At 40.2% G+C, this 27,999-nt stretch overlaps 1 protein-coding gene, 1 long non-coding RNA gene and 1 pseudogene across 6 annotated transcripts in view; 2 read left to right on the forward strand and 1 right to left on the reverse strand.

Moving 5' to 3' along the window:
- Positions 1–27,999, forward strand: part of Scfd1 (Sec1 family domain containing 1) — a 72,592-nt gene that overhangs the window by 6,225 nt on the left and 38,368 nt on the right. For all 4 annotated transcript variants that reach the window (XR_003950090.1, NR_157117.1, NM_029825.3 and 1 more), the window contains exons 2-10: positions 368–438; positions 3,313–3,401; positions 5,545–5,635; positions 6,569–6,691; positions 8,446–8,533; positions 10,084–10,173; positions 12,943–12,998; positions 13,956–14,041; positions 16,262–16,361. Coding sequence is in view for 2 of the 4 variants with exons in the window: in NM_029825.3 (NP_084101.1) it covers positions 368–438; positions 3,313–3,401; positions 5,545–5,635; positions 6,569–6,691; positions 8,446–8,533; positions 10,084–10,173; positions 12,943–12,998; positions 13,956–14,041; positions 16,262–16,361 (794 nt within the window). In the remaining 2 variants the exon portion in view is untranslated. The remainder of the gene's footprint in view (positions 1–367; positions 439–3,312; positions 3,402–5,544; positions 5,636–6,568; positions 6,692–8,445; positions 8,534–10,083; positions 10,174–12,942; positions 12,999–13,955; positions 14,042–16,261; positions 16,362–27,999) is intronic.
- Positions 434–27,489, reverse strand: Gm40422. 2 transcript variants are annotated; one of them, XR_872746.2, is made up of 6 exons: positions 27,461–27,489; positions 21,736–21,869; positions 15,018–15,054; positions 6,038–6,228; positions 5,502–5,702; positions 434–479 (listed from the first exon to the last, which is right to left on the reverse strand). It is a non-coding gene; the product is annotated as a predicted gene, 40422 (long non-coding RNA). The 2 variants fall into 2 exon arrangements; XR_003950174.1 differs by lacking the exon at positions 15,018–15,054.
- On the forward strand, positions 24,959–27,287 carry Gm6147 (predicted gene 6147; annotated as a pseudogene).

Here is a 27,999-nt window from a genome sequence, read left to right on the forward strand (position 1 = left end):
TTTGTCAGGGGAAACAGACACTTTTTCAGGAGCGTGGGGGTTTTTGTCATTTTTGTTTCCCACAATGTTAAGGATCAAACTCATGTGTTCTGAGCAAGTGCTATGCCCCAGACCCTAAAGTGCTTTGTCCTGTTTAGTTCTCATAGCTTTTGGGACAGGTGCTTTGTTTTGTTTTGCTTTGTTTTTGTTTTTTAGCTCCCAAACAGATGCCAGTTGGCTGTTGGTGAAATTATCTTAAAGATCTGACCCTAGTTTTTACACATCCAGTCATTTCTTTAGTCAGTTTTGTTAGCATTCATGCATTTTGTGTATGGTGAGAAAAAAACCAAAGGCTACTATAAATAACTGATGTAAACTTTATTTTCAGTGGCTCTGAAGCGGATGTTGAATTTCAATGTGCCTCATGTTAAAAACAGTACTGGAGAACCAGTATGGAAGGTAAGGCTTCTTTAGTGGGAACTGTGGGCTTCTTCTTAGAGCTGAAATGATAGGAATTAGAAGACATTTCTTAAACATAAAACCAGTGGTATATTTTCATTAGAATTACTAAATATTTTATTATTTCCTACAGAATAATAGCTGTTTACGTAGCATGTGCAGCCTACAAGAGGATCATATAGGATATGTACTGAGCTCTGTCATTTTGTAGAGAGAACTTGAGTGTCCCAAGAATTTGGTACCTTGGCAGGTCCTGGACCCAAACCCAAGACTATCTAGGAACTGCTGTATCTGTTCCCCCTGGCTATTTATGTATAGATGTGATAATGTTTGCTTTGTAAGTTAAGTACAGAAGAAGTTACCAATTGTGACTAATTGCCAGCATCACTGCTCTTGTGCTTTCGAGGCACTGTAAAGTAAAACAAATGCTACTGGATCCTCCTTAGAAGTGGGAACATTGGAAGGAGTTACAGAGACAAAGTTTGGAGCTGAGACAAAAGGATGGACCATCTAGAGACTGCCATATCCAGGGATCTATCCCATAATTAGCCTCCAAGCGCTGACACCATTGCATACACTAGCAAGATTTTGCTGAAAGGACCCTGATATAGCTGTCTCTTGTGAGGCTATGCTGGGGCCTAGCAAACACAGAAGTGGACGCTCACAGTCAGCTATTGGATGGAACACAGGGCCCCCAATGGAGGAGCTAGAGAAAGTACCCAAGGAGCTGAAGGGATCTGCAACTCTATAGGAGAAACAACAATATGATCTACCCAGTACCCCCCAGAGCTCGTGTCTCTAGCTGCATATGTAGCAGAAGATGGCCTAGTTGGCCATCACTGGGAAGAGAGGCCCCTTGGTCTTGCAAACTTTATATGCCTCAGTACAGGGGAACGCCAGGGCCAAGAAGTGGGAGTGGGTAGGTGGGGGAGCAGGGCGGAGGGAGGGTATAGGGGAATTTCAGAATAGCATTTGTAATGTATATAAAGAAAATATCTAATAAAAACAAACAAACAAACAAAGATAAATGCTACTGGAAAGTAAGCATTGTGAGATCCGATAGCAGACAGCACTGGGTGACTAAAGAGTGGGGGGAAGTGTTGAACAAAGAGATTTTTCATGCCGTGGACAGTATAGAGCAGAACTGCAGGAGGCTTTGGCAGAGTGGGATAGGACATATGAAACTTTGTTCTACTCATGGTGGCTTACATTGTGGGTTGCTTATTACTGTCATTTTCCATTTAATATTTTCTGACCCTGGTTGTCTAGAGATAACTGAGGCTGTAGAAGTAGAAACTGCGGCTTAGGGACTACTCTATATTTAAGGATTAGAGAAGAGTTTCGAAAGATTAAGCACCTTTACTAGCCATAGCAGATTTTAGTTTCTCTAAAGAAATTTCTGGCATTTAAGAATAATATTTAATAACAATAGCAGAGTTCATCTCACCTCAGTAGCACTAAGATAGTTGTGAAACACCGCCATTGAAGATCTCACTAGCCAGCCGGGGCTCTATAGCTAATAGTGAGGTGGCAGGCTGAGATGGAGTCATGGTTTAGATTTGGGATATTTGTTTTATGTGGGGTTTTTGTTAGTTTTTGTCATTGATATTGTTAAGACATTGTCTTGGACTGTAGCCCAGGTTGACCTCAAACTCACTGCAGTCCTGCCTCAGCCCCTGAGTGCTCCATTGCAGGTGTGAGCCACTGCATCTGGTTTAGGGACTTAACTTTTTAAGTCACTGTCTAGTTTACCTAAACTGCTTAAATTTCTAAATTTTCTTTATGTTGGAACTTGTTAAATTTCCGGTGTTTACTTATCTATTCATTCATATATATACACACACACACATGCACACATACATACACACATACACACATACATACATACAAACACATATATGTGTGTTTTCCTTGCATATGTGTGCACCATGTGAGTGCCTGTTGCTTACAGCAGCCAGAGAAGGGTGTTGAATCCTGTCTTAGTTGGGGTATCTATTGCTTTGATGAAACTCCATGACCAAAAAGGAAAGGGTTTATTTGGCTTACAATTCCACATTGCATGTTCAGTATTGAAGGAAGTCAGGTCAGGAACTCAAACAGGGCAGGATCCTTGAGGCAGGAGCTGTTGCAGAAGCTGTGGAGAGGTGCTGCTTATTGGCTTGCTTCATGGCTTGCTCACCCTGCTTTCTTACATCATTGGAGCTACCAGCCCAGGGATGGCACCACCCACCATGGGCTGGGCTGGGCTGGGCTGGGCTGGGCACCATTGATCACCAATTGAAAAAAATGCCTTACAGCTGGGTCTCATGGAAGCATTTCCTCAACTGATGAATCCAGCTTGTGTCAATTATTCCAAAGATCTAGCCAGTACAGATCCCTTGTAACTGGATTATCAGATGGTTGTGAGCTGCCATGTGGGTGCTGTGACTCAAACCTGGGTCCTCTGAAGAGCAGCCAGTGTTCTTAGAACCATCATCTGCCAAGCCCTGTATTTTAGTTTGAAAGGGGCTAAATTTTTATCTCATCTTTACATGTTCCTAGAAAGGATATTATGAACTAGGAAAAAACAAGTATGAATTTGTTGTAAGTTCTTTATTACAGGTTAAAATAAAGACTTTATAGTCTGACTTTTAAATTTAGAATTTTTGTAAGAAGTTTCTAAAAGTGTTGCTTTATTTAAACCTAACTGATAATGTTTTACATAATATAGAACTATGTGGATGGGCATTTGAGTAGTAGAGGAAATACTAAACTGAACATGGATAAGAATTCAATATAATGATTACTAAATAAAATTAGCTTATGCTATCTTAATGTGGGTTCTCAATTGGTTGTTCATTAATAATGCTGTTTAAACAAACCCCTTTTTTAAAGGTACTCATTTATGACAGATTTGGCCAAGATATCATCTCTCCTCTGCTGTCTGTGAAGGAACTGAGAGACATGGGCATCACTCTGCATCTGTGAGTTTTAATGCTTCTGACACTGGCATGCATTTTCAAATTTTATTGAGAAAGATTTCTTTGGTCACTTTAAAAATCAAAATTTTAAGGACTGTTTGCAGAGAGTTTGGTTATAGTACCTGTGTAACCTTGAGGTTTAAGAACAGTCTCACTTTGAGCTATATAATTTCAGAATTTAAATAATTGTTTCATTTTCCAGTAGATGTGGTTGATCTTTGAAGAAAACGAACTTGTGCTCTTTGGTACTCTTCAATCTCTAAAAGGATTTTGTCTAATTTAAGTATACTTTAAAAAAAAATCTAAATTAGTTTATCAGTAATGTGAGCATGTTAAGTGACTACATGAAACAATGGCCTTTCTTCTTTGCTGTCTTGGCTCCTAAGCGTGTAACCTCTTTCTGGTACCAGAGAACAGACTGTAGCAGAGAAAACTATGATTGCTGCATACTGGGTGATGACAGAGCTGTGGCCTTGCTGTTTGTCTCATGGCTCATAGTGGCAGTGACAAGTACAGCTGAGATCTAACTCATACTGACTTAAGGGAAACAAGATGGACTGCCAGTTTGCAAGTAGAGGAAGCAGAACGTCCTGTCTCCAGATGGAAAGGCTGTATATCATGGATGATCCCTGACAGCCTGGCCTCTGCCTGAATAAACTTTATCAGAGAATGTAGCCTCTGCAACAGCCTAGGTTAGACCACTCTGAAGGAAGTAGTAACCACTGGTTCCTAGAAATGCAGTTACACCGTGAAGATGGTTGAGCAGAGAGCACACAAAGAAAATGGCCTATGGCTGCCATCACATACTTCTCACCTGGACAGACGCAAGCTTACTAATGCACCGCGACCAGCAGCAGGAGCCCCTGTTCTTCTAGTTGACTAGAGGCATGAATGAAGAGTCTGTATCCAGAAGGCTAGCCATATTTTGTATCATAAGCATTATAACCAATATATTGCTATGACAAATAGATTTTCTTTTTCTTTCTTTCTTTCTTTTTTAGTTTTTTTTGAGACAGGGTTTCTCTCTGTAGCCCTGGCTGTCCTAGAACACACTTTGTAGACCAGGCTGCCCTGGAACTCGCCTACCTCTGCCTCCCAAGTTCTGGGATTAAAGGTGTGCGCCACTACCGCCTGGCGGACAAATAGATTTTCTTATGTGAAATGGAGATAACTAAATGAAATTAGTCCCCGAATCACCAAGAGAAGACCTGAGCATGTCACGTTTGAGATTATCCGATGATCTCCTGTGTACTCGCTTAGGAAGCAGCAGGTTGGTCAAGAGAGGGTTGGGGATAGAGCTCAGCTGTACAGATGTGTGCTTTTAGCAAGTGCAAGTTTCTGCTTTCCACCCACAGCATCATGCAGAAAGTAAAGAACAACCGAAGGGGTTAAATATCAGACAGTAAGAAAGTTCCCTCTACTTTTCTTTTCTCAATGCTGCCTACTCCATGTGGTAGTAAAAGAGAATGTCTGGCCATAGGAAATACTAAAAACCTTTAAAAAAAAGGACTGGAGAGATGGCTCAGCAGTTAAGAGCACTGACTGCTCTTCCAGAGGTCCTGAGTTCAAATCCCAGCACCCACATGGTGGCTCATAGCCATCTGTAATGAGATCGGATGCTCTCTTCTGGTGTGTCTGTAAACAGCTACAGTGTGCTTACATATAATAAATAAATAAAGCTTTTTTAAAAAATGGGGAAAAATGAAATACAAAGAAATGATTCTACAAGTAGGTATTACTAATGTCAGCCGTGTGGGGTTTGTTTTGTTTTTCCTCTTTTTAAGGTAAAGAGCAGGTTAGCTTAGTGACTGATCGCAGTAGGAGTGTTAGGAGCACTAGTCACTGAGCTACAGATTTCAGCTTTGAGAGCTAGTCTTTTACTCTGTCTCTTTAAAAGTACCTAAGGGGCGGGGGTGGGGAAGCCGGGCGGTGGTGGCGCTCGCCCTTAGTCCCAGCACTTGGGAGGCAGAGGCAGGCGGATTTCTGAGTTCAAGGCCAGCCTGGTATGCAGAGTGAGTTCCAGGACAGCCAGGGCCTCACAGAGAAACCCTGTCTCAAAAACAAAACAAAACAAAACAACAACAACAACAACAAAAAACGTACCTAAGGGGAAAAATGAGTTGCTGTTGTTCTTTCTGTTTTCCAGCCTTTTGCACTCAGACCGAGATCCGATTCCAGATGTTCCTGCAGTGTACTTTGTGATGCCAACCGAAGAAAATATTGACAGACTGTGCCAGGTGATAAGTGGATTTTATCTGGAACTTAAAATTACCTGATCGTTTGAATATCAAGGCAGGCTTTTTCCTTTAAAAAAAAAAAGATGCTCATTATGGAGAATCATAAATTCCTTTACCATCTTCCACTTTGAGTTTTGAGACTGTTAGTTTTAGTGGAGTAGATTTCTGATTTTTGGCTGGAGAAGCATTATATCAATAAATACAGAGCCTGGCAGAGTGGAACCTGCCTCTAATCCCAGCACTCAGGGTTGATGCAAGAGAATTATTGTTGAAGACCTGGGCTACGTGACAGATTTTGAGGCCCACGGGTGCTGCATTGTTAGAGCATATCTCAAAACAACAGTAACAGATTTGAAAATAGCCTAGGAGGGTCTCGTGTACCCAGGCTGGCCTTGAACTCACCACATAGCTGGAGGTGAACTTGAGCCTCTGCCCCTGCTGTGTCCACCACTGGATGTACTTTCCTCTGTCCACTGTTAAGTTGCACGGTCGTTTAATCATTGAGTTGTTAGCGTACTTGTTAGTTTTCGTTCTTTTCTGAAACAGGGACTCACAGCCTCCAAATTGTAATCCTTTTGTCTTGCTGCCTGATGCTGGGATCAAAGGCCATTAAGTACCATTAAGTCCAGTAGCTTAGAGTTCTGTGTGCTAGACACTTATCAGGTATATGATAGTATTTTTATGCATTCTCTAGACAGTCAGTTTGTGCTTCTGTTGTCCTATTTAAGAAACACCCCAAGTCCATGGTTTCTTTTATAAGTTTTATGGTTCCAGCTCTGTCATGACTTTGTTCTTATAGAGTACATTTTTGTCATTTCTATATCCCGTCTTTTAATGCGTGTCGCATACTCCAGAGCCTGGCTTTTAGTTTTAAGAGCTTTTTTCTTGAGCATCCTTTCAACAGGAAGAGTTACACATTGGTTATATTTCTAGGATCTTCGAAATCAGCTCTATGAATCCTATTATTTAAATTTTATTTCTGCGATTTCAAGAAGTAAACTGGAAGACATTGCGAATGCAGCATTGGCCGCTAGTGCAGTCACACAAGTTGCCAAGGTAAGAGGCCCTTGATCAACAGCATTGCTAATGTAAAACTCGACACTGTCTAAAAGCCTCCAGATGTTTACATCCAACCAAAACAACTACGGAGTTAGAGGTCCTCCTTAAAAACATGGCCACTTGTTGTCTGTCTTTAACTTAAGCTAGGAAAATAAGGCAGACTAGACGAATTTACAACTTGCTGACTTGTGAGACAAATTTAAAGTAGATGTATATTTATTTGGGGCTGGGAGTCATGGGATCTTTGTAGCTCATTTTAGAAATAATTTGAAAGTTTGTTGTACATTATTTGTGATCATATTGACATTGCTTTATCCGAACTTACTACAGTAAGTCACTGGGTCCTCCAAATCTTTTTTATTTAGGAAAACATATCTAAAGAAACCAGAGTATACTCTAAGGATAAAAATGTACAGCAGGCCAGCATCCTAGTGACATTTTAGCCAGAGACACTTCAGCTACAGGCACTCTCAGATAAATCCCGGCTTTACCCTGTGTTATGTGTGTTTCTAGAATTTTGAGAGGACACCAGTTGTTGTAGGGACTGTATAGACAGGAAAGATGAAGCATGCATTCGCAGTTACCCTCACTGCATCTTAGACTTAGATATAGCCCATTGCTACTGTAAGTAGCTTTTCAGGCTTCTTCCTATGTGTTGTCACTTAGAATTTCTCACTAATTTCAAACAAGCATAGGAATTGTTTCAGTTTGTTGAACTAAACTTACTACCGTTCAGATAGGTTTTTTAAGAATACTTTTACTTATGTGTATATGTGTGCGTATGTACACGTTGGGGTCAGGGGAGGGGATCAGAGTCCCTGGGGCTGGAGTTCCGAGCAGCTGTGAGCTTGGAACACCACCTTAGGTGGGTGCTGTAAAACTAAGTCTGGTTAAACAGTTTTCCTCTGGGAAAACAATTGGGCCTCTGATCACCCCGCCTGTCCAACCCCTGGTAGTGTTATAAAATTTGTACTTATAAATTTATAAATGTCATGGTGCAGAAGCAGCAACTGTGTGGTTGTTAAGAACATGAGGCTACAGAGATGGGAACTGTAAATTACAGGTTTCCTTCAAGGGCGTCCGTTCCCATCACAGCCACAATTTTACTTTCCGTATCTGTTTCAATTTTGTTTTCTGAAAATATCACTCTTTTGATTGCCCCAAATTTGTTTTCATTGGTTTAAAAATATTTTTGTTTTGTTTTTGTTTTTATTAATCTTAATCTCCTTTTTAAAAGATGCGTATTTTTGTTTATGTGTCTGTGTGTATGAATGTATGCCACATGTGTGTAGCTGCAGTGGAGGCCAGAAGAGGGCTGGAGTTACAGATGTGCAGTCTATACACATGGGTGCTGGCACTAAACCTGCTCTCTCTGGGAGAGCAAGCAAACCCTCGTAACTACTGAGCTATTTCTCCAGCTCCTGTTTTTAACTCTATTTATATAGGTAGTTATCCTGCTACTTGGCATAATTTTTAATTATTTTTTATTTTTTAATATTTAATTTTTAAAAAAATTTTTCGAGACAGCGTTTCTCAGTGTAGCCCTGGCTGTCCTGGAACTCACTCTGTAGACCAGGCTGGCCTTGAACTCAGAAATCCACCTGCCTCTGCCTCCCAAGTGCACCACCCCGCCCAGCTTAATTTTTACTTATATTTAATTATAATTTCCATATTTTTGCCATTTGGTGATTCAACCAAATTAAATTTTTACTATAGCTATATTGTAAAATTGTTTGTTTGTTTGTTTCTAGGTTTTTGACCAGTATCTCAATTTTATTACTTTGGAAGATGACATGTTTGTATTATGTAATCAAAATAAGGAACTTGTTTCATATCGTGGTATGTAAAAATATGAATTTTACAAGTTATTGTAGTATTTGACAAAATAAATACCAGTGATTCTTAAAGTACACCAAGCACAAGCTTCAGATTAAATTATGTCACAGATAAGTAAGACATAATAAATTTGGTTTGTAATTCAGTTAAGTACCAGCTCTCTGGCCTGCTCGAAATCCCCAGGACAGCTTACACACGTGATGCACTCATACCAAGACAGTGTCTCCATGCAAGACAGTTAGTTATCTCTTACCTTGACCTTAGACAAAAGTAACATACTTTACTTCTGTATTTATTAAGCTTTGGTCCAGATTGTGAGCTTCTGAGAACAGACAACATTCTCTTGGCTTCACTGAGATCTCTAATACGCTTTCTTATTATAATTAGAGAAAACAATTTGTTCAAAAGACATGGTTTTGTTTTGAAGCCTAAGCTAGCTTCAAACTTGGGGTCCTCCTGCCTCAGCGTTCCCAAGGCTTTCAGATATCAACCCCACCATTCTGGGCTCAGCTGAGGTTTTCTATGTCAGTTGTTATTCACAGAAGGCTATTTACCATTTGTTGATTTTTTTCAAACTAATTAGCACCTAATCTTGTGTTTGAAACCTAGCTTCCCATAAGCCTTTACACTTAGGAATTTTAATTATAAGTCTGACAAAAATGAAAGCAAGCATCTTTAATTTTTTCCTCGGCCTATTTATTACATTGTCCCAACCAGTCTCTGTCAGTCCTGCTCATCCTGCTGAGCTAGGACACTTCACTGTTAAGTTCATCAGGCACGTACCATTGCATTGAAATTTAGTTCAGTCTTTTTCTTTTAAAAGCGATTCAGCCAGTCCAGGCAAATTTATAAGCCTATTAAACAAAACTGCCTAATGTTAAGTAATTTAAAAAATGACTAAACTTGTAATAAATATGACGTTCCTTAAGCAGTCAGTACTTACACAGTAGCCCTTGGGGTAAAATGTGCGTTCCTGTTGTTTTACCTCTACCTTCAATATCCATTACATCTGGTGACGTGTGTACATGTCTCGCCTCCGTCAAACGGAGATCATCTGAGACAAGGAAACTCGATGTCACCAGTCGTGTTGGCATTCCTGAGGAACAGTTTGGAGCTGGAGTTTAGACCCAAGGACTGTACTTCTGAAGAAATTTTACTCATGCCAGATGATTGACAGAATGACCCAGACTTAATTAATGTTCATCAGGTGTTCTCCATGCTGCCTGTTTCGTCGGGCCTGACTAGACAACAGTCAGTAGGAACACCTCAGTGACAGCATATTTCCTTGGATTTGGTACTGCCTGGTGAATTATTGTTTTTATCTTCTCTGTTTGGACACACTTTCCTTAGGTATTTTGATATGTCCAGTTAGTTGATGCTTTCCTCATATGTTGTTCATGTTACATATTGGTTTTGTAATTCAGGTTAGTATCTACATATTGTGTGTGTGTGTGTGTGTGTGTGTGTGTGTGTGTGTGTATGTATATATGTATATATATGCGAGCTTAATAAAGATGTAAATTTTGATTGCTTGTTTTTCCTCTTTGTCTTAGCCATTAACAGGCCAGACATCACAGACACAGAGATGGAAACTGTTATGGACACTATTGTGGACAGCCTCTTCTGCTTTTTTGTTACATTAGGTAAGCTTTTAAACCTATCTGCTCCTTCAAAGAAACTAATTAACAACTCATTTGACATGTTATACACTCTCATTTTTTTTTTAAAGACAGTCTTACTGGCTGGCCTTGAACTCACAGAGATGAGCCTGCCTCCCAAGTGCTAAAGATATGTGCTATGATATCTGGCTACAATATTGTTCTAACCTGTCTGAATATAGAGGGGTTCTCTAAAGTTGAGATAAAGCACGCATTCCATAATATTAAAATAAAATAATCATAGTAACAACATACAGCTGTTCCATGTGAGATAGCATTCAGATTTGTTTTGTCTTTTTAGGTGAGTTCTCCTGGGCTCCCAAGTGCTGAGATGACAGATACACATCACCATACCCAGCTCAGCAGACCTTTTGAGAGTTAACTAATGCCTTAGATAACAGGGGGAGTTAGATAACAGCTCCTTAATGTAGAGTTGAAGTGGTTTGTCGATGGTTCCAGCCTGTTGTTGACTATTTTCTAGCTGTCTTTAGTTTCCGTCATAAAAGCTTTCAATCATACTTCTGAGTAGAAAGGTCTGTGCATAGTAGTTTTTAAGGCAAATGCAAGAGCTTCCAGAAAACACTGAACTTAACGTGCATCATCTCTTCAAGTTTAACGTTTCACTGAATTATCTGTAGTTATTTCGGTTACATTGAATTTACTATCTTATACATGGTTTTATACTTTAGTCATAGATCTTTACAGAAAAGTAATTGCAATTTAGATTTTACACATACCTAAAACCTCTTGGTTAAGGTAACCCTCACAGATTAATAACCTCTATTAATAAATACTAATAAACTCTTTCACAAGTAGAAATAAAAGAGAAACCATTTGAACCATATATGGGGCTTAGATATATGAGGAAAATTCATACAAATTCTTGGGTTCCTCCCTTTTCAGATTTATTTATTCATTTTATATATGTGAATATACTGTAGCTGTACAGATGGTTGTGAGCCTTCATGTGGTTGTTGAGAATTGAATTTAAGGCCTCTGCTCACTCCGGTCAACCTAGCTCGCTCTGGTTGGCCCTGCTTGCTCCCATCAGCCCGCTTGCTCAGTCCTGCTCGCTCTGGCCCAAAGACTTATTTATTATTATACATAAGTACACTGTAGCTGTCTTCTGACGCACCAGAAGAGGGTTCAGATCTCATTACGAGTGGTTGTGAGCCACCATGTGTTTGCTGGGATTTGAACTCAGGACCTTCAGAAGAGCAGTCAGTGCTCTTACTGGCTGAGCCATCTCGCTGGCCCCAGGTTCCTTCCCCAATTTTACATCTTAACCCCAAACTTAGATCTTTGGTTTCTGACCCCTTATTTTCTATCTGTTATTTCTCTGTTGCTAGGTGTCTCCATTTTTTCAAGAGTCTTACCTCCATCTAGTTTTTGCCTGTGTTCTCACTACTCTCCAGTGGATTCGGGTGTTGGTTGGCTGATGGGCTGAGCCCAGGGCTGTGCTGGGTGAGCACTGAGTGCAGTGCTGCCTCTCCAGCCTTTGTGTTTGCTGTCCTCACTGCTGAGAGCACTGCAGGTGGATAACCTACAGTCACAAACAGACATGCTGCCCTCTGTCTGCCGTCCTATGCTCTCCTGCCTTTTACCTGTCCTTATGCCTATGGCATGCGTGAGAGTTGTCATTGTCCCTAGCAGAAGTCATAGTCATAGGAATAGTAGTAATTACACTTTAGCAGGAGATTAGACCAAAGATGTACAAAAATGATATTCAGTGTTTTCCTTACACATACTATGGCAGTAGGTAGAAAACAGTCTGATGATGTCATCGGTTTGTTGTTGTTGCTGTTGGTTTTCAGAGTCAGAGTCTTCCTGTGTAGCTTGAGCTCATCTTGAATGTCTGTCATTCCAAGCTGCTTCTGGCTGGGTTTGTAGTCTTGTAGCCCAGGTGGCTGTCTACGTCTGTGTATTTTCCCTTCTGCTGCTTTTGGTTGGGCATTCTTTTGAGGGACAGGATCTCATGTGTAGTGCAGCCTAGAGCTGGTCTTGAACGCTTTCAGTTTCTTATCTCAACTTTCCCAAGGCCTGGGGTTGTTATAACAAGCACACATAATGTAGGCCATCAGAAGAAGGCTTTTAAAGATTAATAGTATTGTACATTTTCACTTGAAAGTGAGTACACCTTCCTCTGGGAAGGCAAGCGCCGTGACCGCTGCACAAGCATGGTCGTTCATTATTAGCGTGCTTCACGCTTCTCTGTCTGACGGTTCAGCCTTTGATAAATCATTTACTGTATCATAAAGAAAGATATTAGGAGGTCCAGTGAGTTGATGTGATTGTGGAAAGAGGCATTTAGGAGTCTAACATTAGTGAAGGCTATGCTTGCTGGTACCGTTTAAGTTGGGTTTACAAAAGGATTACAGTCATTTACTGTTAAATTATTTTTTAAAGTAGTCGCAAACTGTTGTAGTCCTAAGCTCTTTTTATTCTTTCATTTTGAACCAAATAAAGTAAATGCTGTGACTAGAGGGGAAAGCTATCCTTTGAACTTCATGAGGAAGTCCGAATGCTGATGTAGTCCATCCCTGAAAATATTAGTCCCACTGATCAGCTCCATGTAAAAGGATTCCTCTTTGGCTGTCTATTGCTTAAGGAGAGGTGAATTTCCAACCCTTGTTTTCACTCTTGAGATGTTTAAGTCCTTTTGTGTCTAGCATGAAATCTATGCATCCTGACATCTGCCAAAGTATACGTTTTAGCTCAGAGCTGTGGTCATTGCTAACACTTATTGTTAAATAGGTGCTGTTCCCATCATCCGATGCTCAAGAGGAACGGCGGCAGAAATGGTGGCAGTGGTGAGTTTTGCCTCTGAGTACAAACACTGCTGTATGAGGTGCTCTCTCACAAGGACTCTGGCTACTCGGGTTGTACGTGCAGTACCTATGATAGGAGGCCGTCTTTGTGAATGTCTCTGCAGTAGAGTAAAATTGTCAGTTCCATGTGCTTGTCTCGATCTTCACTGCACTTTGTGGCATGCACTTTTACATATTTTATACTTACCTTCCCCCAAATTATTCCATATTCTTCTTTTTATTAGCAAGTGTTTATTAACAATACACATTTTAAATGTTCATGTTGAATTAAAGAGAATTTTCTTTAAAGATTAAAAAGGTGGGACCAGGCAGTGGTGGTGCACGCCTTTAATTCTAGCACTCGGGAGGCAGAGGCAGGCAGATTTCTGAGTTCGAGGCCAGCCTGGTCTACACAGTGAGTTCCAGGACAGCCAGGGCTACAGAGAAAACCTGTCTTCAAAAAACAAAAAAACACAACCAAAAAATATTAAAAGGGGGATTAGGAAAACCAAAGAATTACTTTAAAAAAAAATAAGTATCCATGGCGCAGAAAGACAGTGTAATGCACAGCTGTGTGGGCTCAGCTGCCCGAGTGAGCCCTGGTGGAGGCTGACGTCCTCGTCTGCTCCATCTCTGATCTGAGCGTGCTCTACTCGGCTCTTTCTTTATTCTCGCCCATCCAGATGAGCCTTCTTTATTTCAGTCATGCTTAAGAGAAGCTTAGTCACACTGAAAGTGTTCATTGCTGATACCGGGATGGAAACACGTTTTTAAAATTGATTTCCTTAATACAAGTTACAATGGTATTGAGATAAATAAAACCCTAAAATATTTAGGTTTTAGAATTACCACTTTGTAAAGAAAGTCCAGACTTCTTGATTATATAACTAAGACACATTGAGTCACCTACATAACGTTAATAAGAAAGTATTAACAGTTCATCTAAAATTTGATTTTCAGAAACTAGATAAAAAACTTCGGGAAAATCTAAGAGATGCAAGAAACAGCCTTTTCACCGGTGATCCACTTGGAACTGGCCAGTTCAGGTATTTATTTGCCTCTTGAGTACAAACATGAGCTAATGTAATTGAAAATAAAATAAGAGTTTTTGTTTTGTTTTCCTTGTATGATAAAAATACTTTATCGTGAGAGAAGTGTTTCTTACTTTTCGATCTGATATTAGAGTCAAGGTTTTGACTTAAGTGAAGCATACATAGACAGCATATAGAAATTACCTTCTTCTGGTAGAAATGTCTCTATGTTTCCATCTATTCAATGCTTTTCATTTGCATGGCTTTCAAGGTTCAAAGCAATTTCTTTTCAGCTATCAGTAATCTTCTTGGTGATAAATGGGAATGCGTTGTTCCCATTTTTACATTGAGATACTAATAACTCGCAGGCTATCTCTGTCATTTAGCATAAGCAAGTAATGCCAAAGATACTGACTGCTCAATTTCTATCAAGTAGGAATATGTTTTAAAAACATGAATAGTAGAGTGCATTTTGATTTTGTTTGTTTTCTTTTGTTTTTATTTCTTTTTGTTTTGTAGCCCTGGCTGTCCTAGAACTCGCTTTGTAGACCAGGCTGTCCTTGAGATTTGCCCACCTCTGCTTCCCACATGGTGGGATTAAAAGCATGTGCCAGTGCCACCTGGCCTGAATTTTGACTCTTAACAGAAGTAAAAACTATTGACATAAAGAAATAAACTCACCGAAATGTCTAAGAGTTATCAAGAGGAGAGAGTTTTGTAAAGTGACTTCTTACCTACAGTTTTGATTAATTAATAAAGCCCGTGGGGACAGAAATTATGTATAGAAATAACATTTACTTATTCATATACTCTAACTTTGAGGGCTTCTTAACTATGAACTGCTCCTGTCTGTGGAGCTCACGATGGATTTGTGTTTAGCTATTTGGCCATACCAACTCTCACATCATCGTATGCCCTCCTCTGCTTTCATTAATATTATTTCTCATTAAGGGGGAACCTCACTTCTCGCTGATTGGTTTTCAGACCTTACCTGGTAGTCTCCTTTTTACCATGCTGAATCGTGTACCCTAGGAACCAATAAAGGGGCACTGTTTTATTTAGTTGGATAAACTTTAAATTTTTGATCTCATCATAATAATATAACATTTTATCATAATTTATTGAATGTTTTTCAAGTTATTTTAATTAGCAATTTGTTGGATAGGTGTTAAATATGTTTAAATCCAGCCATAGACTAGTGGTTATCAACCATCTTGATTCCGCTGCCCACAGACATGCCATGTTTAATAGTCTTAACCAGGTGTATGCTTCTTGAATCTAGTGGTGTGTATTATAGCATATCTAGAAGCATCTTGTAGTGCTAAACTTACCATGCACAGGACAAACCATAATGAGCAAATTACATAGCCTCAGATGTTAGTAGTGCCACTATTACGTTAAGAAACCCTGCCATAAGCCATCTTCCTCCCTTTCCATGTACTCTGGGATAATAAAACTGCAGTGGAAGTGGTGTTATCACTGACATTTAGCCTTGAGTCAGTGACCTTTGCCTGTGGGGTAAAGAGGAACTAATGTGGTCCTTGCACAGGAGGAGACCTGTATAGCTAACGTGACCAGGTTACAAGCCTTGTGAAAGCAGTGTGCACTGCACAACAGGATGCCTCTAGAGGACACCACTAGCACTTGGAAACACCTGGCAGGCAGACTCTGTGCCTCCATGTTGCTCTTGACCTAATTGTGATGATGGAATCAAATAGTTCATGAAACGACATAGCCCCTGTCCACTAAGTGAGTGCTGTGACAAGTGTCTTCATTTTTTCATATCATAAGGGGATGGAGTTTTTTGATGCCCTCCTTACAAAGCTCCTTTTTGAATTTGTGTTTATATTTGTAGGAAAAATGTAATTTTAGAGTATGGAACTATGAAACATTTGGGTAAATTTATGTGATTCTACTGTTTTCCTCAAATTGGGCAATACCTATTCCTTTTTTGTTTTTTCAAAAAATCTGAACTTTATATCAGAGGAGCAATTTCTTTGACTATAAAAATTATTCTATAAATGTATTTCTATAGATCTCTTCCTTTAAGAAATTCTTTTGAAACTTAAAATCTAGTATTAAGTATTCATTCATGATCATAGCTGACTGTAGTAGAAATGTTGTTATACAGCTTTAATATCAGCTATTCATATCAAAATACACTGGACAGTACTAGGAAGTTTTGAATGTGTACATTGCTGTGACATTTATATAATGTTTTGGCATGCATTGCAGCTTCCAAAGGCCTTTATTAGTCCTTGTTGACAGAAACATTGACCTGGCAACGCCTTTACACCATACGTGGACATACCAAGCGCTGGTACACGATGTGCTGGTAAGAGAGTAAATATAGCACTTCTTATTGAACTGTGATAAATTCAGTAGTTATCTTAAGTTTAAACTAACAGAGTGGCTATAGGCACAAAGTTAAGAGGAATAAAACAGAAAAATATGGATAAAATACTAGCGATATAGGTGCTCGAGAAGTCTGTAGTTGTGAACTTATGATCTTTAAATAAAGGGTAATTAGCGGCATTATTGGCAGTTATGGGAAGGAAGCAATGAAGGAAATAAGCAGCCATATTTTTTTTCATGATAAGTAAGTAAAATTTAAAAATTGAAATCATTTCCCTTAGAGAGCAAAACTAATTTCTTCCTTTTCTCTAGGATTCAGATAAACTTCATTTAATTGTAAAAAAGGAACAGTATTTTACTGTTATCTAATGTTTTCTGAAGTAGTTTTAATTACGTGCTTAAAAATATGTCTGTCTATGTTCATACTCATAAGCTACCTGTTTACTTTGTAATGTGTGGAAATAAAGCACAGCCCAACCTGCAAAGGCAATGAAAAGAAAGCATATGCCACAGTCATTTCTTTAAAAACAACAGTGACGTCACAGTAGTCTCCATTTTATAGACAGAAAAACTGACAAGCAAGAGAATTTCCCAAGCATAGTGGCTCATTTTAGTAATCCCAACACGCTGGAAGCTGTAGCAGGAAGATAACCCTGAGACTCTGGAAGCTGTAGCAGGAAGATAACCCTGAGACTCTGGAAGCTGTAGCAGGAAGATAACCCTGAGACTCTGGAAGCTGTAGCAGGAAGATAACCCTGAGACTCTGGAAGCTGTAGCAGGAAGATAACCCTGAGACTCTGGAAGCTGTAGCAGGAAGATATCCCTGAGACTCTGGAAGCTGTAGCAGGAAGATAACCCTGAGACTCTGGAAGCTGTAGCAGGAAGATAACCCTGAGACTCTGGAAGCTGTAGCAGGAAGATATCCCTGAGACTCTGGAAGCTGTAGCAGGAAGATAACCCTGAGACTCTGGAAGCTGTAGCAGGAAGATATCCCTGAGACTCTGGAAGCTGTAGCAGGAAGATAACCCTGAGGTTCTGGAAGCTGTAGCAGGAAGATAACCCTGAGGTTCTGGAAGCTGTAGCAGGAAGATAACCCTGAGACTCTGGAAGCTGTAGCAGGAAGATAACCCTGAGGTTCTCTTAGCTCAGGTGAGACCCTGCCTGAGAGAGAGTTCAAAGACTCTGAACCCAGAACCCTGACTCTGAAACAAGCATTCTAGTTGATTGACTTCTAGGACTACAATATCATTACAAAGATTATATACAGTGTCATATGAGAAGGAAATAGGCAGATCACAGCAGATAACTATTTAACAGTGCATCTTTTTAAAGCCAAGATGTTTTAAAGCATTTACTTAAGTAAATCACATTCAGGGCTGCTGGAAGAAACTGTTAATTCCACTGCATACATAGAATCCTATGCTAGGACTCTAAGAAGAATGTCAAGGAAATACGAGTGAATATCCTCTCAGTACAGAAGCAAAAGGAACCAAAGAGAGCCCCAGAAATAAGCCTGAAAGCAGAACTGTAGAATGAATGAATGGATAGTTTGAACCTAGGCTTTAGCAACGATAAAAAGACACAAGTACTGCTGTCTCCCTGAAGCTGCTTTCTAGGAAGAAGAGACAGGCAATATACAAAGGAAACAAAGCCTTCAGAAGGTTAAAAAAAAAAAAAAAAAGCACTCTACAGTAAAATGCTGATGACCAGGACTGAGATTTTAAAACCAGAGAGACCTCACTTGTAAAATGCAGCCAACTGGGGACAGAATACTCTAGGTAGAAAGGTTTGGGTGTGTTTAAAGAATGTAAGGGTAGCACACTAGCCACAGTGAGGTAGCATGGGAGTCAGGGAGAAGGAAGCAAGGTTACATAGGACATAGGAAGCAATATAGTACAGTACATGGGCTCATGTCACGTGTCATAACAGATTGAAATGAGTTTAAGGCAGAATGCGAAGAAAAAAAAACTTTCTTTTTTTTTCCTGCCTAGAGAGTTAGGAAAGGAGAGTGATTGCTGGAAGGATAATGTGAGGTCCAGAAAAATGAGAGAAATTACCACATTTTTGTGAACCAATGGTAATGACCAAGAAAACATTTAATGATGTAGGAGATAAGACTGCCCAGCAGGGAGCAACAGTGAGTCATATGAGACCGTAGCTTTAACATTTGGACCATTCTTTGTTGTGCGGGCCTCATGGACATTCTAAGATAATTTGTCAACATCCTTGACCTTGATCAATCCTCAAATGTTCTTTCCACCACACCGAATGTATGCTGGGGAAAAGAGGTAGAACGGGGTAATATTTGCCTCTGATGGAGAACAGTTATTAGTTACTGCCTACTGAAGTGAGTTTCAGCACTGGTATAGGTTTAGGGAGGAGGGGTAAGCCAGTTTGGAGATAGCAAAAAAGAAGACAGTCCCAGGTCCAGAGCTGTGTGAAGGTAAAAGAAAATGATCTCATGTGGAAAGAGGTAGCCCTTTGGAGTTCAATTAGGGAACAATACCCACAGATGTTTAGAGAGATACTCAAACTGGCTTTTCTCAATGACTGAGTTTCAGAGATTTTAACAGCAGGATTTTCAGACCTGGGTTCAAATGGGAGATGAGATCTGGTGGCTGGGGAGAAACATACAGAGTGGGCATGTTGAGCATCTCAGAGGCCTCGAGTCATGCTTTGTCAGTAGCCCTCCAGCTGTGCTGAGGGACCCTGGGGTCTAAGGGTCTGAGTAAAAGCATGCCACTTAGGGACCATCTCTCCTGTCTGTGCTGGTGTGGGAGCTATCCAGAGCACTGAGATATCTTGGGGTCCTCCCTCCTCTTCTCTTCTCTTCTCTTCTCTTCTCTTCTCTTCTCTTCTCTTCTCTTCTCTTCTCTTCTCTTCTCTTCTGCCTGCCTGCCTGCCTGCCTGCCTGCCTGCCTGCCTTTCTTTCTTTCTTTCTTTCTTTCTTTCTTTCTTTCTTTCTTTCTTTCTTTCTTTCTCTCTTTCTTTCTGAGACAGTTTTTCTTGTAGTCCTGACTGTCACCTCTGCTTAAAGGCATGTGCCACCACCACTGGGCTAGGATCCTTTCTAATTGCTACATTAAAAGCATTATTGGGCTCCTTGACTCTCTTAGATGTGGGACATTGAAATATAAAATCCTGTACATATGGGAAGAAAGACATAGAAAATCTTTTATGTATAGGAAGGAAGGCATATATGTACATAATTTCAACAGAAAAGATTAATGCACCGGGCGTGGTGGTGCATGCCTTTAATCCCAGCACTCGGAAGGCAGAGGCAGGCATGTTTCTGAGTTCGAGACCAGCTTGGTCTACAAAGTGAGGTCCAGGACAGCCAGGGCTATACAGAGAAACCCTGTCTCCAAAAAAAAAAAAAAAAAAAAAAAAAAAAGAAAGAAAGAAAGAAAAGAAAAGATTAATGCTGAGTCCTGGTCAGAAAACGACCATAAAACTGACCAAGGCTCACATGGGCCTCTTGCAATGAGATCAGAGTGAGGAATGGAAGTTTTCATGCTGCTCAGTAGACTCACTCATCACCCACTCGGTCAAGTTAGAACACACTCTGTGTTGTTATTTAAGTACTGAAAGCTTAGGACAAAGCAAACCTGGTGGCTCCCAAAGTCACTTTAGAGCTAGAGGCAGAGAGGAGTGAGTGAAGGCTAAGGTATTTTTCCTTTGATTCATCTTCATATGACAGTTTTCAGCCTCACAGAGGCTGGTTATAATAAACCCACAAGCTCTGGTGATCTTCTTCTGCTAGTTTTAATGTAGTTTTTAAAATTTTTATTTGTTGTTGAGTTTTTTGAGACAGGTTCTCATATCATAGCCAAGGCTGATCTGGGACTCGCCTCACTGCGGCCCTCCTGCCCTTACTGCAGATTATAACTGTGCCATTATTTATTTTTTAAGCTCAAGGATGGTTTTATTAATTTAAAAGGAAAACCTCTGGGGATTGTGGCTGTAAAGCTTGACGGTGTGCAGAGGAGAGCTGAGGAGAGGAGAGGAGGAGAGCCCCGCCCTGAGAGTTAAGCTGCTGTGCCCCAGCCATGATGGGAGCCCAGGGACCAGCAAAAGCTCCCCTGGGACCTGCTAGTGTCTGAAGGGAGGCAGCAAAGGAAGAAACGGCACAACAGAGAAGGATAAGGGAGACCCAATGGAACCTAACAGAGCTGTAGGGACCCTTACTTACTGATTGTTTTTTTAAGCTACTTACTTTGGAATTTGCAGTTCTTAGAAGTCTTCATAATTAATACCCTTTGTCCCCACAAGATGGAGTAAAACGTCTACTTTAGTAACAAGGTTGATGTTTGAATTTTTTTTTTTTAAATATCATTTATGTTGGCCTGAAACATCTAAACCATTGATAATTATTTCTGTATTAGATCTTGGAAACAACTATGATAATTGAGACAGCTTTTCTGTTTGTCAAAATGGTTAGTTTTTAAATTTAAATGGAAAATATACTCTTCAGACAAAAAAACTTTGCAACATCCTTCTCCGTTTTTGAGAATATAAGAACCAGTAAATGATTAGACAGTGAGGGGCTTTCAGTGTGCCTCAGCCTTGGGCGGGCAGATGTGGCTGTCCACCAGGCGAGAGCGCTTGCCCTTGCTCAGCAGTGCACAGGTTTCAGCTTGGCAGCTTTTCTCTCACTGAGCTCTGTCCTCCAACGCTCAGGAGTCTCCTGTACCTTTCACACACCAGAACTGATGGTAACTCCTGTGCTGTGTCCCTTCACATCCTAATTGCTTCGTGACCATTTTCTATCCATCTTTTGAGACCTGGTCTTCCTTTGTAGCCCTGCTAGAGCACTCACAGCAGTCCTCCTGCCTCAGCCTCCAAAGTGCTGGGATTCCAGGCTTGAGCCGTCATGCTTATCTCATTGTACCCTTTGTGGTGGTTTTCTGGGTTCATTTCCTCTCCCCACTTGTCACTGTTGACCAAAGTTTTGTGGTTCTAAAGCAGTACTTTATAATCAGTGTATTATCATCTGCCAATGTAAATTTGGATTTTTTTTCTTGTAGTCACACTAAAAAGATAAAAAGGAGCAGATGAAATTTATCTTAATAATATTTAATAATCTAATAATGTGAATTTTAGCTCAACACACAATCAATTTATAACATTAATATTTTATATTCCTCCTTCATAAATATGACTATATTAATTCATAGTGTTTTTATAATTAGATCCATAGCATAGATTCTATCCAGTTCACAGATCTTAGGGTTGTAAAGAACTCTCTAAATAAAAGTGAGCAAGCTTTTTAGAAACATTGCTGACAGAGGATTCCTTGGGTTCTGAACTAAAATAAAATAGATCATGCTTAGCAGTCTAATCAACATTCACACCGTAGTTGGATTAAAACCTCTTCATTCCGGTGGTGTCTGCTCCTTGTTCCGTCTGAATGGTCGGGGAGCTCTGTTCATATCCACACAGAGATGCAGGATGATGAGGCCATCTCAGTTCTTACACTCAGATCACTCTGGCAAAGCAAAACAGTGTGGGCTACATTTCATTTAAGACACATTTCAAATAAAAGCAGAATCAAAATATGTGGTTGTGGGTAGTTAGAATGGGTGAGACCTTGGCTTCCCTTCCTAGTACCACAGTCCTCTCATGGTGCCCCATAGCAATCGTCCAGCTTCCCTGATTTCTGCCTAAGATCCTCCCACCTGTAGTAGAAGCAGCCTGTGGTCACTGTGCCCGAGATCTCACATAGCTGCTTGGCTTTTCTCCCTCGCAAGCATGGCGAACTCTTTGTCCTCTCCTCTCCTTGTCAGCCTGCTTGCAGGGACCTGGAAGGCCTACCTATTGCTTCTGCCTAGCGACTGGCCTGTGGCATCTTCACTGCTAGATAAAAAAACAATTAGGGAAAAGGGCCTTAGTATCAGGACCACCCCTACATGCCAACTTGTGGGCTCTTACCAAGCTCTGTAGGTAGCATGCTTCTTGAGATAGAAGATTGCTAAATATTTATGCATAATTGAGTTCTCAGAAATAGAGTGCAGGGCCTTAGCTGCACTGTTTCATGACTGTTGTTAAAGGCATTGTCTCTCTAGGTCACATAGCTGCAGCTGCCTCTGGGGTATTCGCAACTGTGCAAATGTGCAAACTGCCTTTTACTTAGAACTTAGTGTCTAAAACTTACCTTCATTGGAATTAGTTTTGGGAAAGACCTTTGAAGATCTTTTTAAGATAATGTTTTAATTTGTCAGAAAATCAGTGAAAGCTGTTGTAGATGTTGCCATTTGACTAAAAACCTGATATGTTTGCCTGTTGATTCGTTTTATGGAAGGCATCTCTTCTCTTTTTACTGCCTTTGGAAAAAAATGAAGAAACTTAGTCTTTTGTTTTGTTTTGTTTTGTTTTGTTTGTTTGTTTGACATGGTTTCTCTATGTAGTCCTGGCTGTCCTGGAACTCACTCTGTAGACCAGGCTGGCCTCAAACTCAGAAATCCACCTGCCTCTGCTGGGATTAAAGGTGTGCACCTCCACGGCCTGGTGAAACTTAGTCTTTATTTAACTAATAAACCTTATTTGAAAGAAATAATTATGATTTGCAGGACAATCATTTGCCAACTCTGGATGCAAATTATCGCACTTTTCCCTGTCTCCTTTCTCACTGATGGTCCTGCAGACCCCACACTACTTAACTCTCAGATGAGCTTTGCTCTAGAAGAGTTGAGCTCAGGGCCATGCATTTCTTCAGTCCTGAATGGGCAGGGCCAGGATAGAAGCAGATCCTTGAGAGACTAGAGAACTCGTACGTGGTACCTTGCGTACCTGTGTTGTGTCTCCTTCCATCATTACCCAGAAGTTTGTGTTTTCACTTCCTGTGTGTATTTCCTTATCATTGGTTAATATAAGGATCATTTAGTGGGAGCTGCTGTCATCAGTATGAAAACTTTGGTTATTGACACTTTACTTTTGGCTCCTGAGTACATATTCAATAAACTAGCTGTTCAGTGATTACCATAACAGCACTTGAAATTAAAAAGGTTGCAAATTCTTGCCCAAATGAGAATTATTTCTATTCTGCTTTGCTTTGTCACGTATGAATATACATACATCTTAGCTGAGCCTAAGTAGGTGTCATCTGCTGTTCCAGTAGCGTTCACTCACATGAGCTGCCTTTGGCTGTCCAGATAGATTTGCCTTAGCTTGTGGGAGGAGAACAAGATTGCTGAAGGCACTGGTTTTAGCGCTTCCCTGTGGGCTTCATTTCTATCTGGTCATTTGAGGCCCCATTGTTCATCCTTTCCCATCTGTCAGTGGCAACAGTGTAACTTCTGTTGTGTTATAAACCATTTGTGTTGTTTTTTATGGGTGTCCGAGTGTTGTTTCTTTTATATGATTGAACAGAGCACAAATTGCTCTAGCTTCCCAGTTTTTGAGATCAAAATTAACTTTTTTATTTGCTTTGCTATTATATAGACAGTGGGAATGGTCTTTCTGCTATTATGTTATTTCTCAGTACTCCTGGCACCTTTCATTCCTTGATTATTTTGTGTTTTGAGTACTCTTGTCAATACTTAGTAATAATATGCTGTCCTGTTTTTACAGCAGCAGGTTCCTAACAAGTGACTTGTATTTGAAGGAGCTGTGTCAACACCATGGAAATCACTAGAAATCCGTTAGTAAAGCTTAGCAGTTTAAAGATGCTTCCCGTCTATGCCTTTTGTTTTCCTAGGTAACTTTTAAAAGCCAGGCTTCTCAGATACAACTCTCAGTGTCTGTTCACTGTTTAAAGTGCTTTCATGATTGTGCTATTTTTTATTTTACTCCTATATGGGTGGCTTTTGTGCAAAGTGAAGATTAGATATTAAAATGGGATATTTTGAGAAGTAGCTAAACCAGTCACTAGTCACCTGTCACCAGTCACTAGTCACTTGAACTGTGATGCAGAGTTTTAAGAAATATATTAGAGGTTAAATATAAGTTTATTTCTTTTTTTTGAGACAGGATTTCTATGTATAGCCCTAGCTATTCTAGAACTCAGAAACTAGGCTAGCCTTGAACTCAAAGAAATCCTGAGTGCTAGGATTACTTGGCCAACAGTTTATTCGTCTTTGTCACACTGGACATTTATTGTCGCTCTCACTAGCCTTTATCTATACTAAAGAATTTGATTCTGAGTAGCTGCGCAGTATGGTAAAGTTAGCACAATACTTGTGTACAGCGCCGCCAAAGAAACACAATCTCATCCTGTTTCTGCTACTTTCTATAGATCCTTGGGCACCGAAGTCAACTCTTTATGGTTTGCTCGTTTCTTCTTTGAAATGCAAGTTGTATTAATTTTTCTAACTGTTATGATAAAGATAACTAATGGATGCAGTCCCAAGAATAGCACCTTCTCCACACAAGCAAGCTCTTCTATGATAATGGACTTCATGTAGCAGTAAGAGAAGGCTGCTTCATTGATTCTGTAATTCATTTTGAGAGAAAGTAGGCATGTTTCTCTAGTCTAGCAGTTTAGGCATCTGTATATTTTACACATTTTTTTAATATTAGAAAGGAAATGATGCTTCAATAAACTGTGGTAAAGGATCAGTTTTATAAAAGTGAGAAAGCACAGAGCGGAGAGAGTGAGGAGGCTGCGCCTGGCTCCCGCTCTCACAGCCATTGCAGTACATTGAGCTCCATAGAGACAGCGCCAGGGCAAGCGCAAGCCGGACGGGCACTGGGCGACTCTGTGCCTCGCGGAGGAAAATCAACTAAACATGGGCAAAGGAGATCCTAAGAAGCCAAGAGGCAAAATGTCCTCAAATGCATTCTTTGTGCAAACCTGCCGGGAGGAGCACAAGAAAAAGCACCCGGATGCTTCTGTCAACTTCTCAGAGTTCTCCAAGAAGTGCTCAGAGAGGTGGAAGACCATGTCTGCTAAAGAAAAGGGGAGATTCGAAGATATGGCAAAGGCTGACAAGGCTCGTTATGAAAGAGAAATGAAAACCTACATCCCCCCCCCCCAAAGGGGAGACCAAAAAGAAGTTCAAGGACCCCAATGCACCCAAGAGGCCTCCTTCGGCCTTCTTCTTGTTCTGTTCTGAGTACCACCCCAAAATCAAAGGCGAGCATCCTGGCTTCTCCATTGGTGATATTGCAAAGAAACTAGGAGAGATGTGGAACAACCCTGCAGCAGATGACAAGCAGCCCTATGAGAAGAAGGCTGCCAAGCTGAAGGAGAAGTATGAGAAGGATATTGCTGCCTACAGAGCTAAAGGAAAACCTGATGCAGCGAAAAAGGGGGTGGTCAAGGCTGAAAAGAGCAAGAAAAAGAAGGAGGAGGAAGATGATGAGGATGAGGAAGAGGAGGAAGATGAAGATGATGAAGAAGATGATGAATAAGTTGGTTCTAGCGCAGTTTTTTTTTTCTTGTCTATAAAGCATTTAACCCCCCTGTACACAACTCACTCCTTTTAAAGAAAAAAATTGAAATGTAAGGCTGTGCAAGATTTGTTTTTAAACTGTACAGTGTCTTTTTTTGTATAGTTAACACACTACCGAATGTGCCTTTAGATAGCCCTGTCCTGGTGGTATTTTCAATAGCCACTAACCTTGCCTGGTACAGTCTGGGGGTTGTAAATTGGCATGGAAATTTAAAGCAGGTTCTTGTTGGTGCACAGCACAAATTAGTTATATATGGGGACAGTAGTTTGGTTTTTTGTTTTTGTTTTTTTTCTTTTGGTTTTATTCTTGGGTTTTATTTTTTTCATCTTCAGTTGTCTCTGATACAGCTTATACGAAGATAATTGTTGTTCTGTTAACTGAATACCACTCTGTAATTGCAAAAAAAAAAAAATTGCGGCTGTTTTGTTGACATTCTGAATGCTTCTAAGTAAATACAATTTTTTTTATTAGTATTGTTGTCCTTTTCATAGGTCTGAAAGTTTTCTTCTCGAGGGGAAGCTAGTCTTTTGCTTTGCCCATTTTGGGTCACATGGATTATTAGTGTGTTATCTTTCATCTAGTTAGTTGGAAGAGAGCTTTTATCCACACGCCCTGCCATTGTGGTAGGGTAACAATTTTCATCCATAGTTGAAGAATCTCCTAAATCGTGATAGTTGGATAAGAGATATTATATAACCTACTTGGCAAAGCAAGGAGTGGTCAAGTCTGTCACACCGTGGGACTATTAGGATCAAGCAATCTGAACGTCTGTCCTTGAAGGACTGATGGAAAAGTACCTTCTAATCCTTACACGAGGACTCTCCTTTAACTGCCATTACTGTGTAATGGCAGTTATATTTTGCAGTTTCCCCTACTAAAGAAGACCTGAGAGTGTATCCCCAAAAGTGTGAGCTTAAAATACAAGACTGCTGTACTATTTGTTGACCTTAGTCCCAGCGAAGGCTATCACAAGAACGCTGGCTGTAACGCCTTTGCCCTTCTATCTAAATACGGATTGCTCAGGAAACTTGACTGTTTAAAGGTATTTTTAATTACTTGAGCCAGTTTTTAAACTTATGCCACATTTAAAATGAAGGGTATATTTTCCTATACTGTGGTTTGTCCCTTTATGAATCAGATCCAAGAGGATAAACTTTGCATATTAGTACCATTTGTCCAATCCATTTGCTTTTTCTTTATAAAACCTAAACTCATTCATTAATCATGTTTAATCTGCTTAGTTTAGGGAACAGCTTGGCAATTTTGTGGATTTTTTTTTTTTTTGAGATTATCGTTCTCTTAAAGTGCCAGTGTTTTAAAATAGTGTTCTTGTAATTTCACGTGCTTTTGTGATGGAGTACTGTTATATAATTTTGACTTGGGTTCTTTACATTTGCGCTGTTAATGTAATTTGGGGAGGAATACTGAACATGAGTCCTGGATGATACTAATAAACTAATAATTACAGAGGTTTTAAAAAAAAGTGAGAAAGCATGCTCTTAAGGATTCTAAGTCAACAATGTTGACCTTGCTTTTATCAAGAATGACTAAATTGTGCTAGGTCTACTTAACTTGCTCAAACCTAGAAAACCCATTAATACCTGTCTTAGGGTTTTACTGCTGTGAACAGATACCATGACCAAGGCAACTCTTAACAAGGACAACATTTAATTGGGGCTGGCTTACAGGTTCAGGGTTCAGTCCATTATCATCAAGGCATGAGCATGGCAGCATCCAGGCAGGCATGGTGCAAGAGGAGCTTAGAGTTCAACATCTTCATCTGAAGGCTGTTAGTGAAAGACTGGCTTCCAGGAAGCTAGGATGAGGGTCTTATAGCCCACACCTACAGTGACACAGCAACTCCAACAGTGCCACACCTTCTAATCATGCCACTCCCTGGGCTGTGCATATACGAACCATCACAATACCACAGAACCAAGATGATTGCATCATAGTTACACCTGATAATTTCTCTTTCTTGCTGAGCATTCTGTTTATCACCATCAAACAGCCATGTTTTTTCTTATTCCCTCATCTCATCCGGCCCAAGGGAAGGATTTATTTGACTCGTAGTTTGAAGGGATAAGATAAAGAGTACTTTTAGGCAGGAAGGGTGACAGGACTTCCTGTCAGAGCATTTGCTTGCTGCATCATGTCAGCATTTAGGAAACAGAAGGAACTGGAGCTGTCACCCCAGGTAGACCCACTTCCTTCAGCATCTTATC

Source organism: Mus musculus, chromosome 12 (assembly GCF_000001635.26).
Source record: "Mus musculus strain C57BL/6J chromosome 12, GRCm38.p6 C57BL/6J".
NCBI lineage: Eukaryota > Metazoa > Chordata > Mammalia > Rodentia > Muridae > Mus > Mus musculus.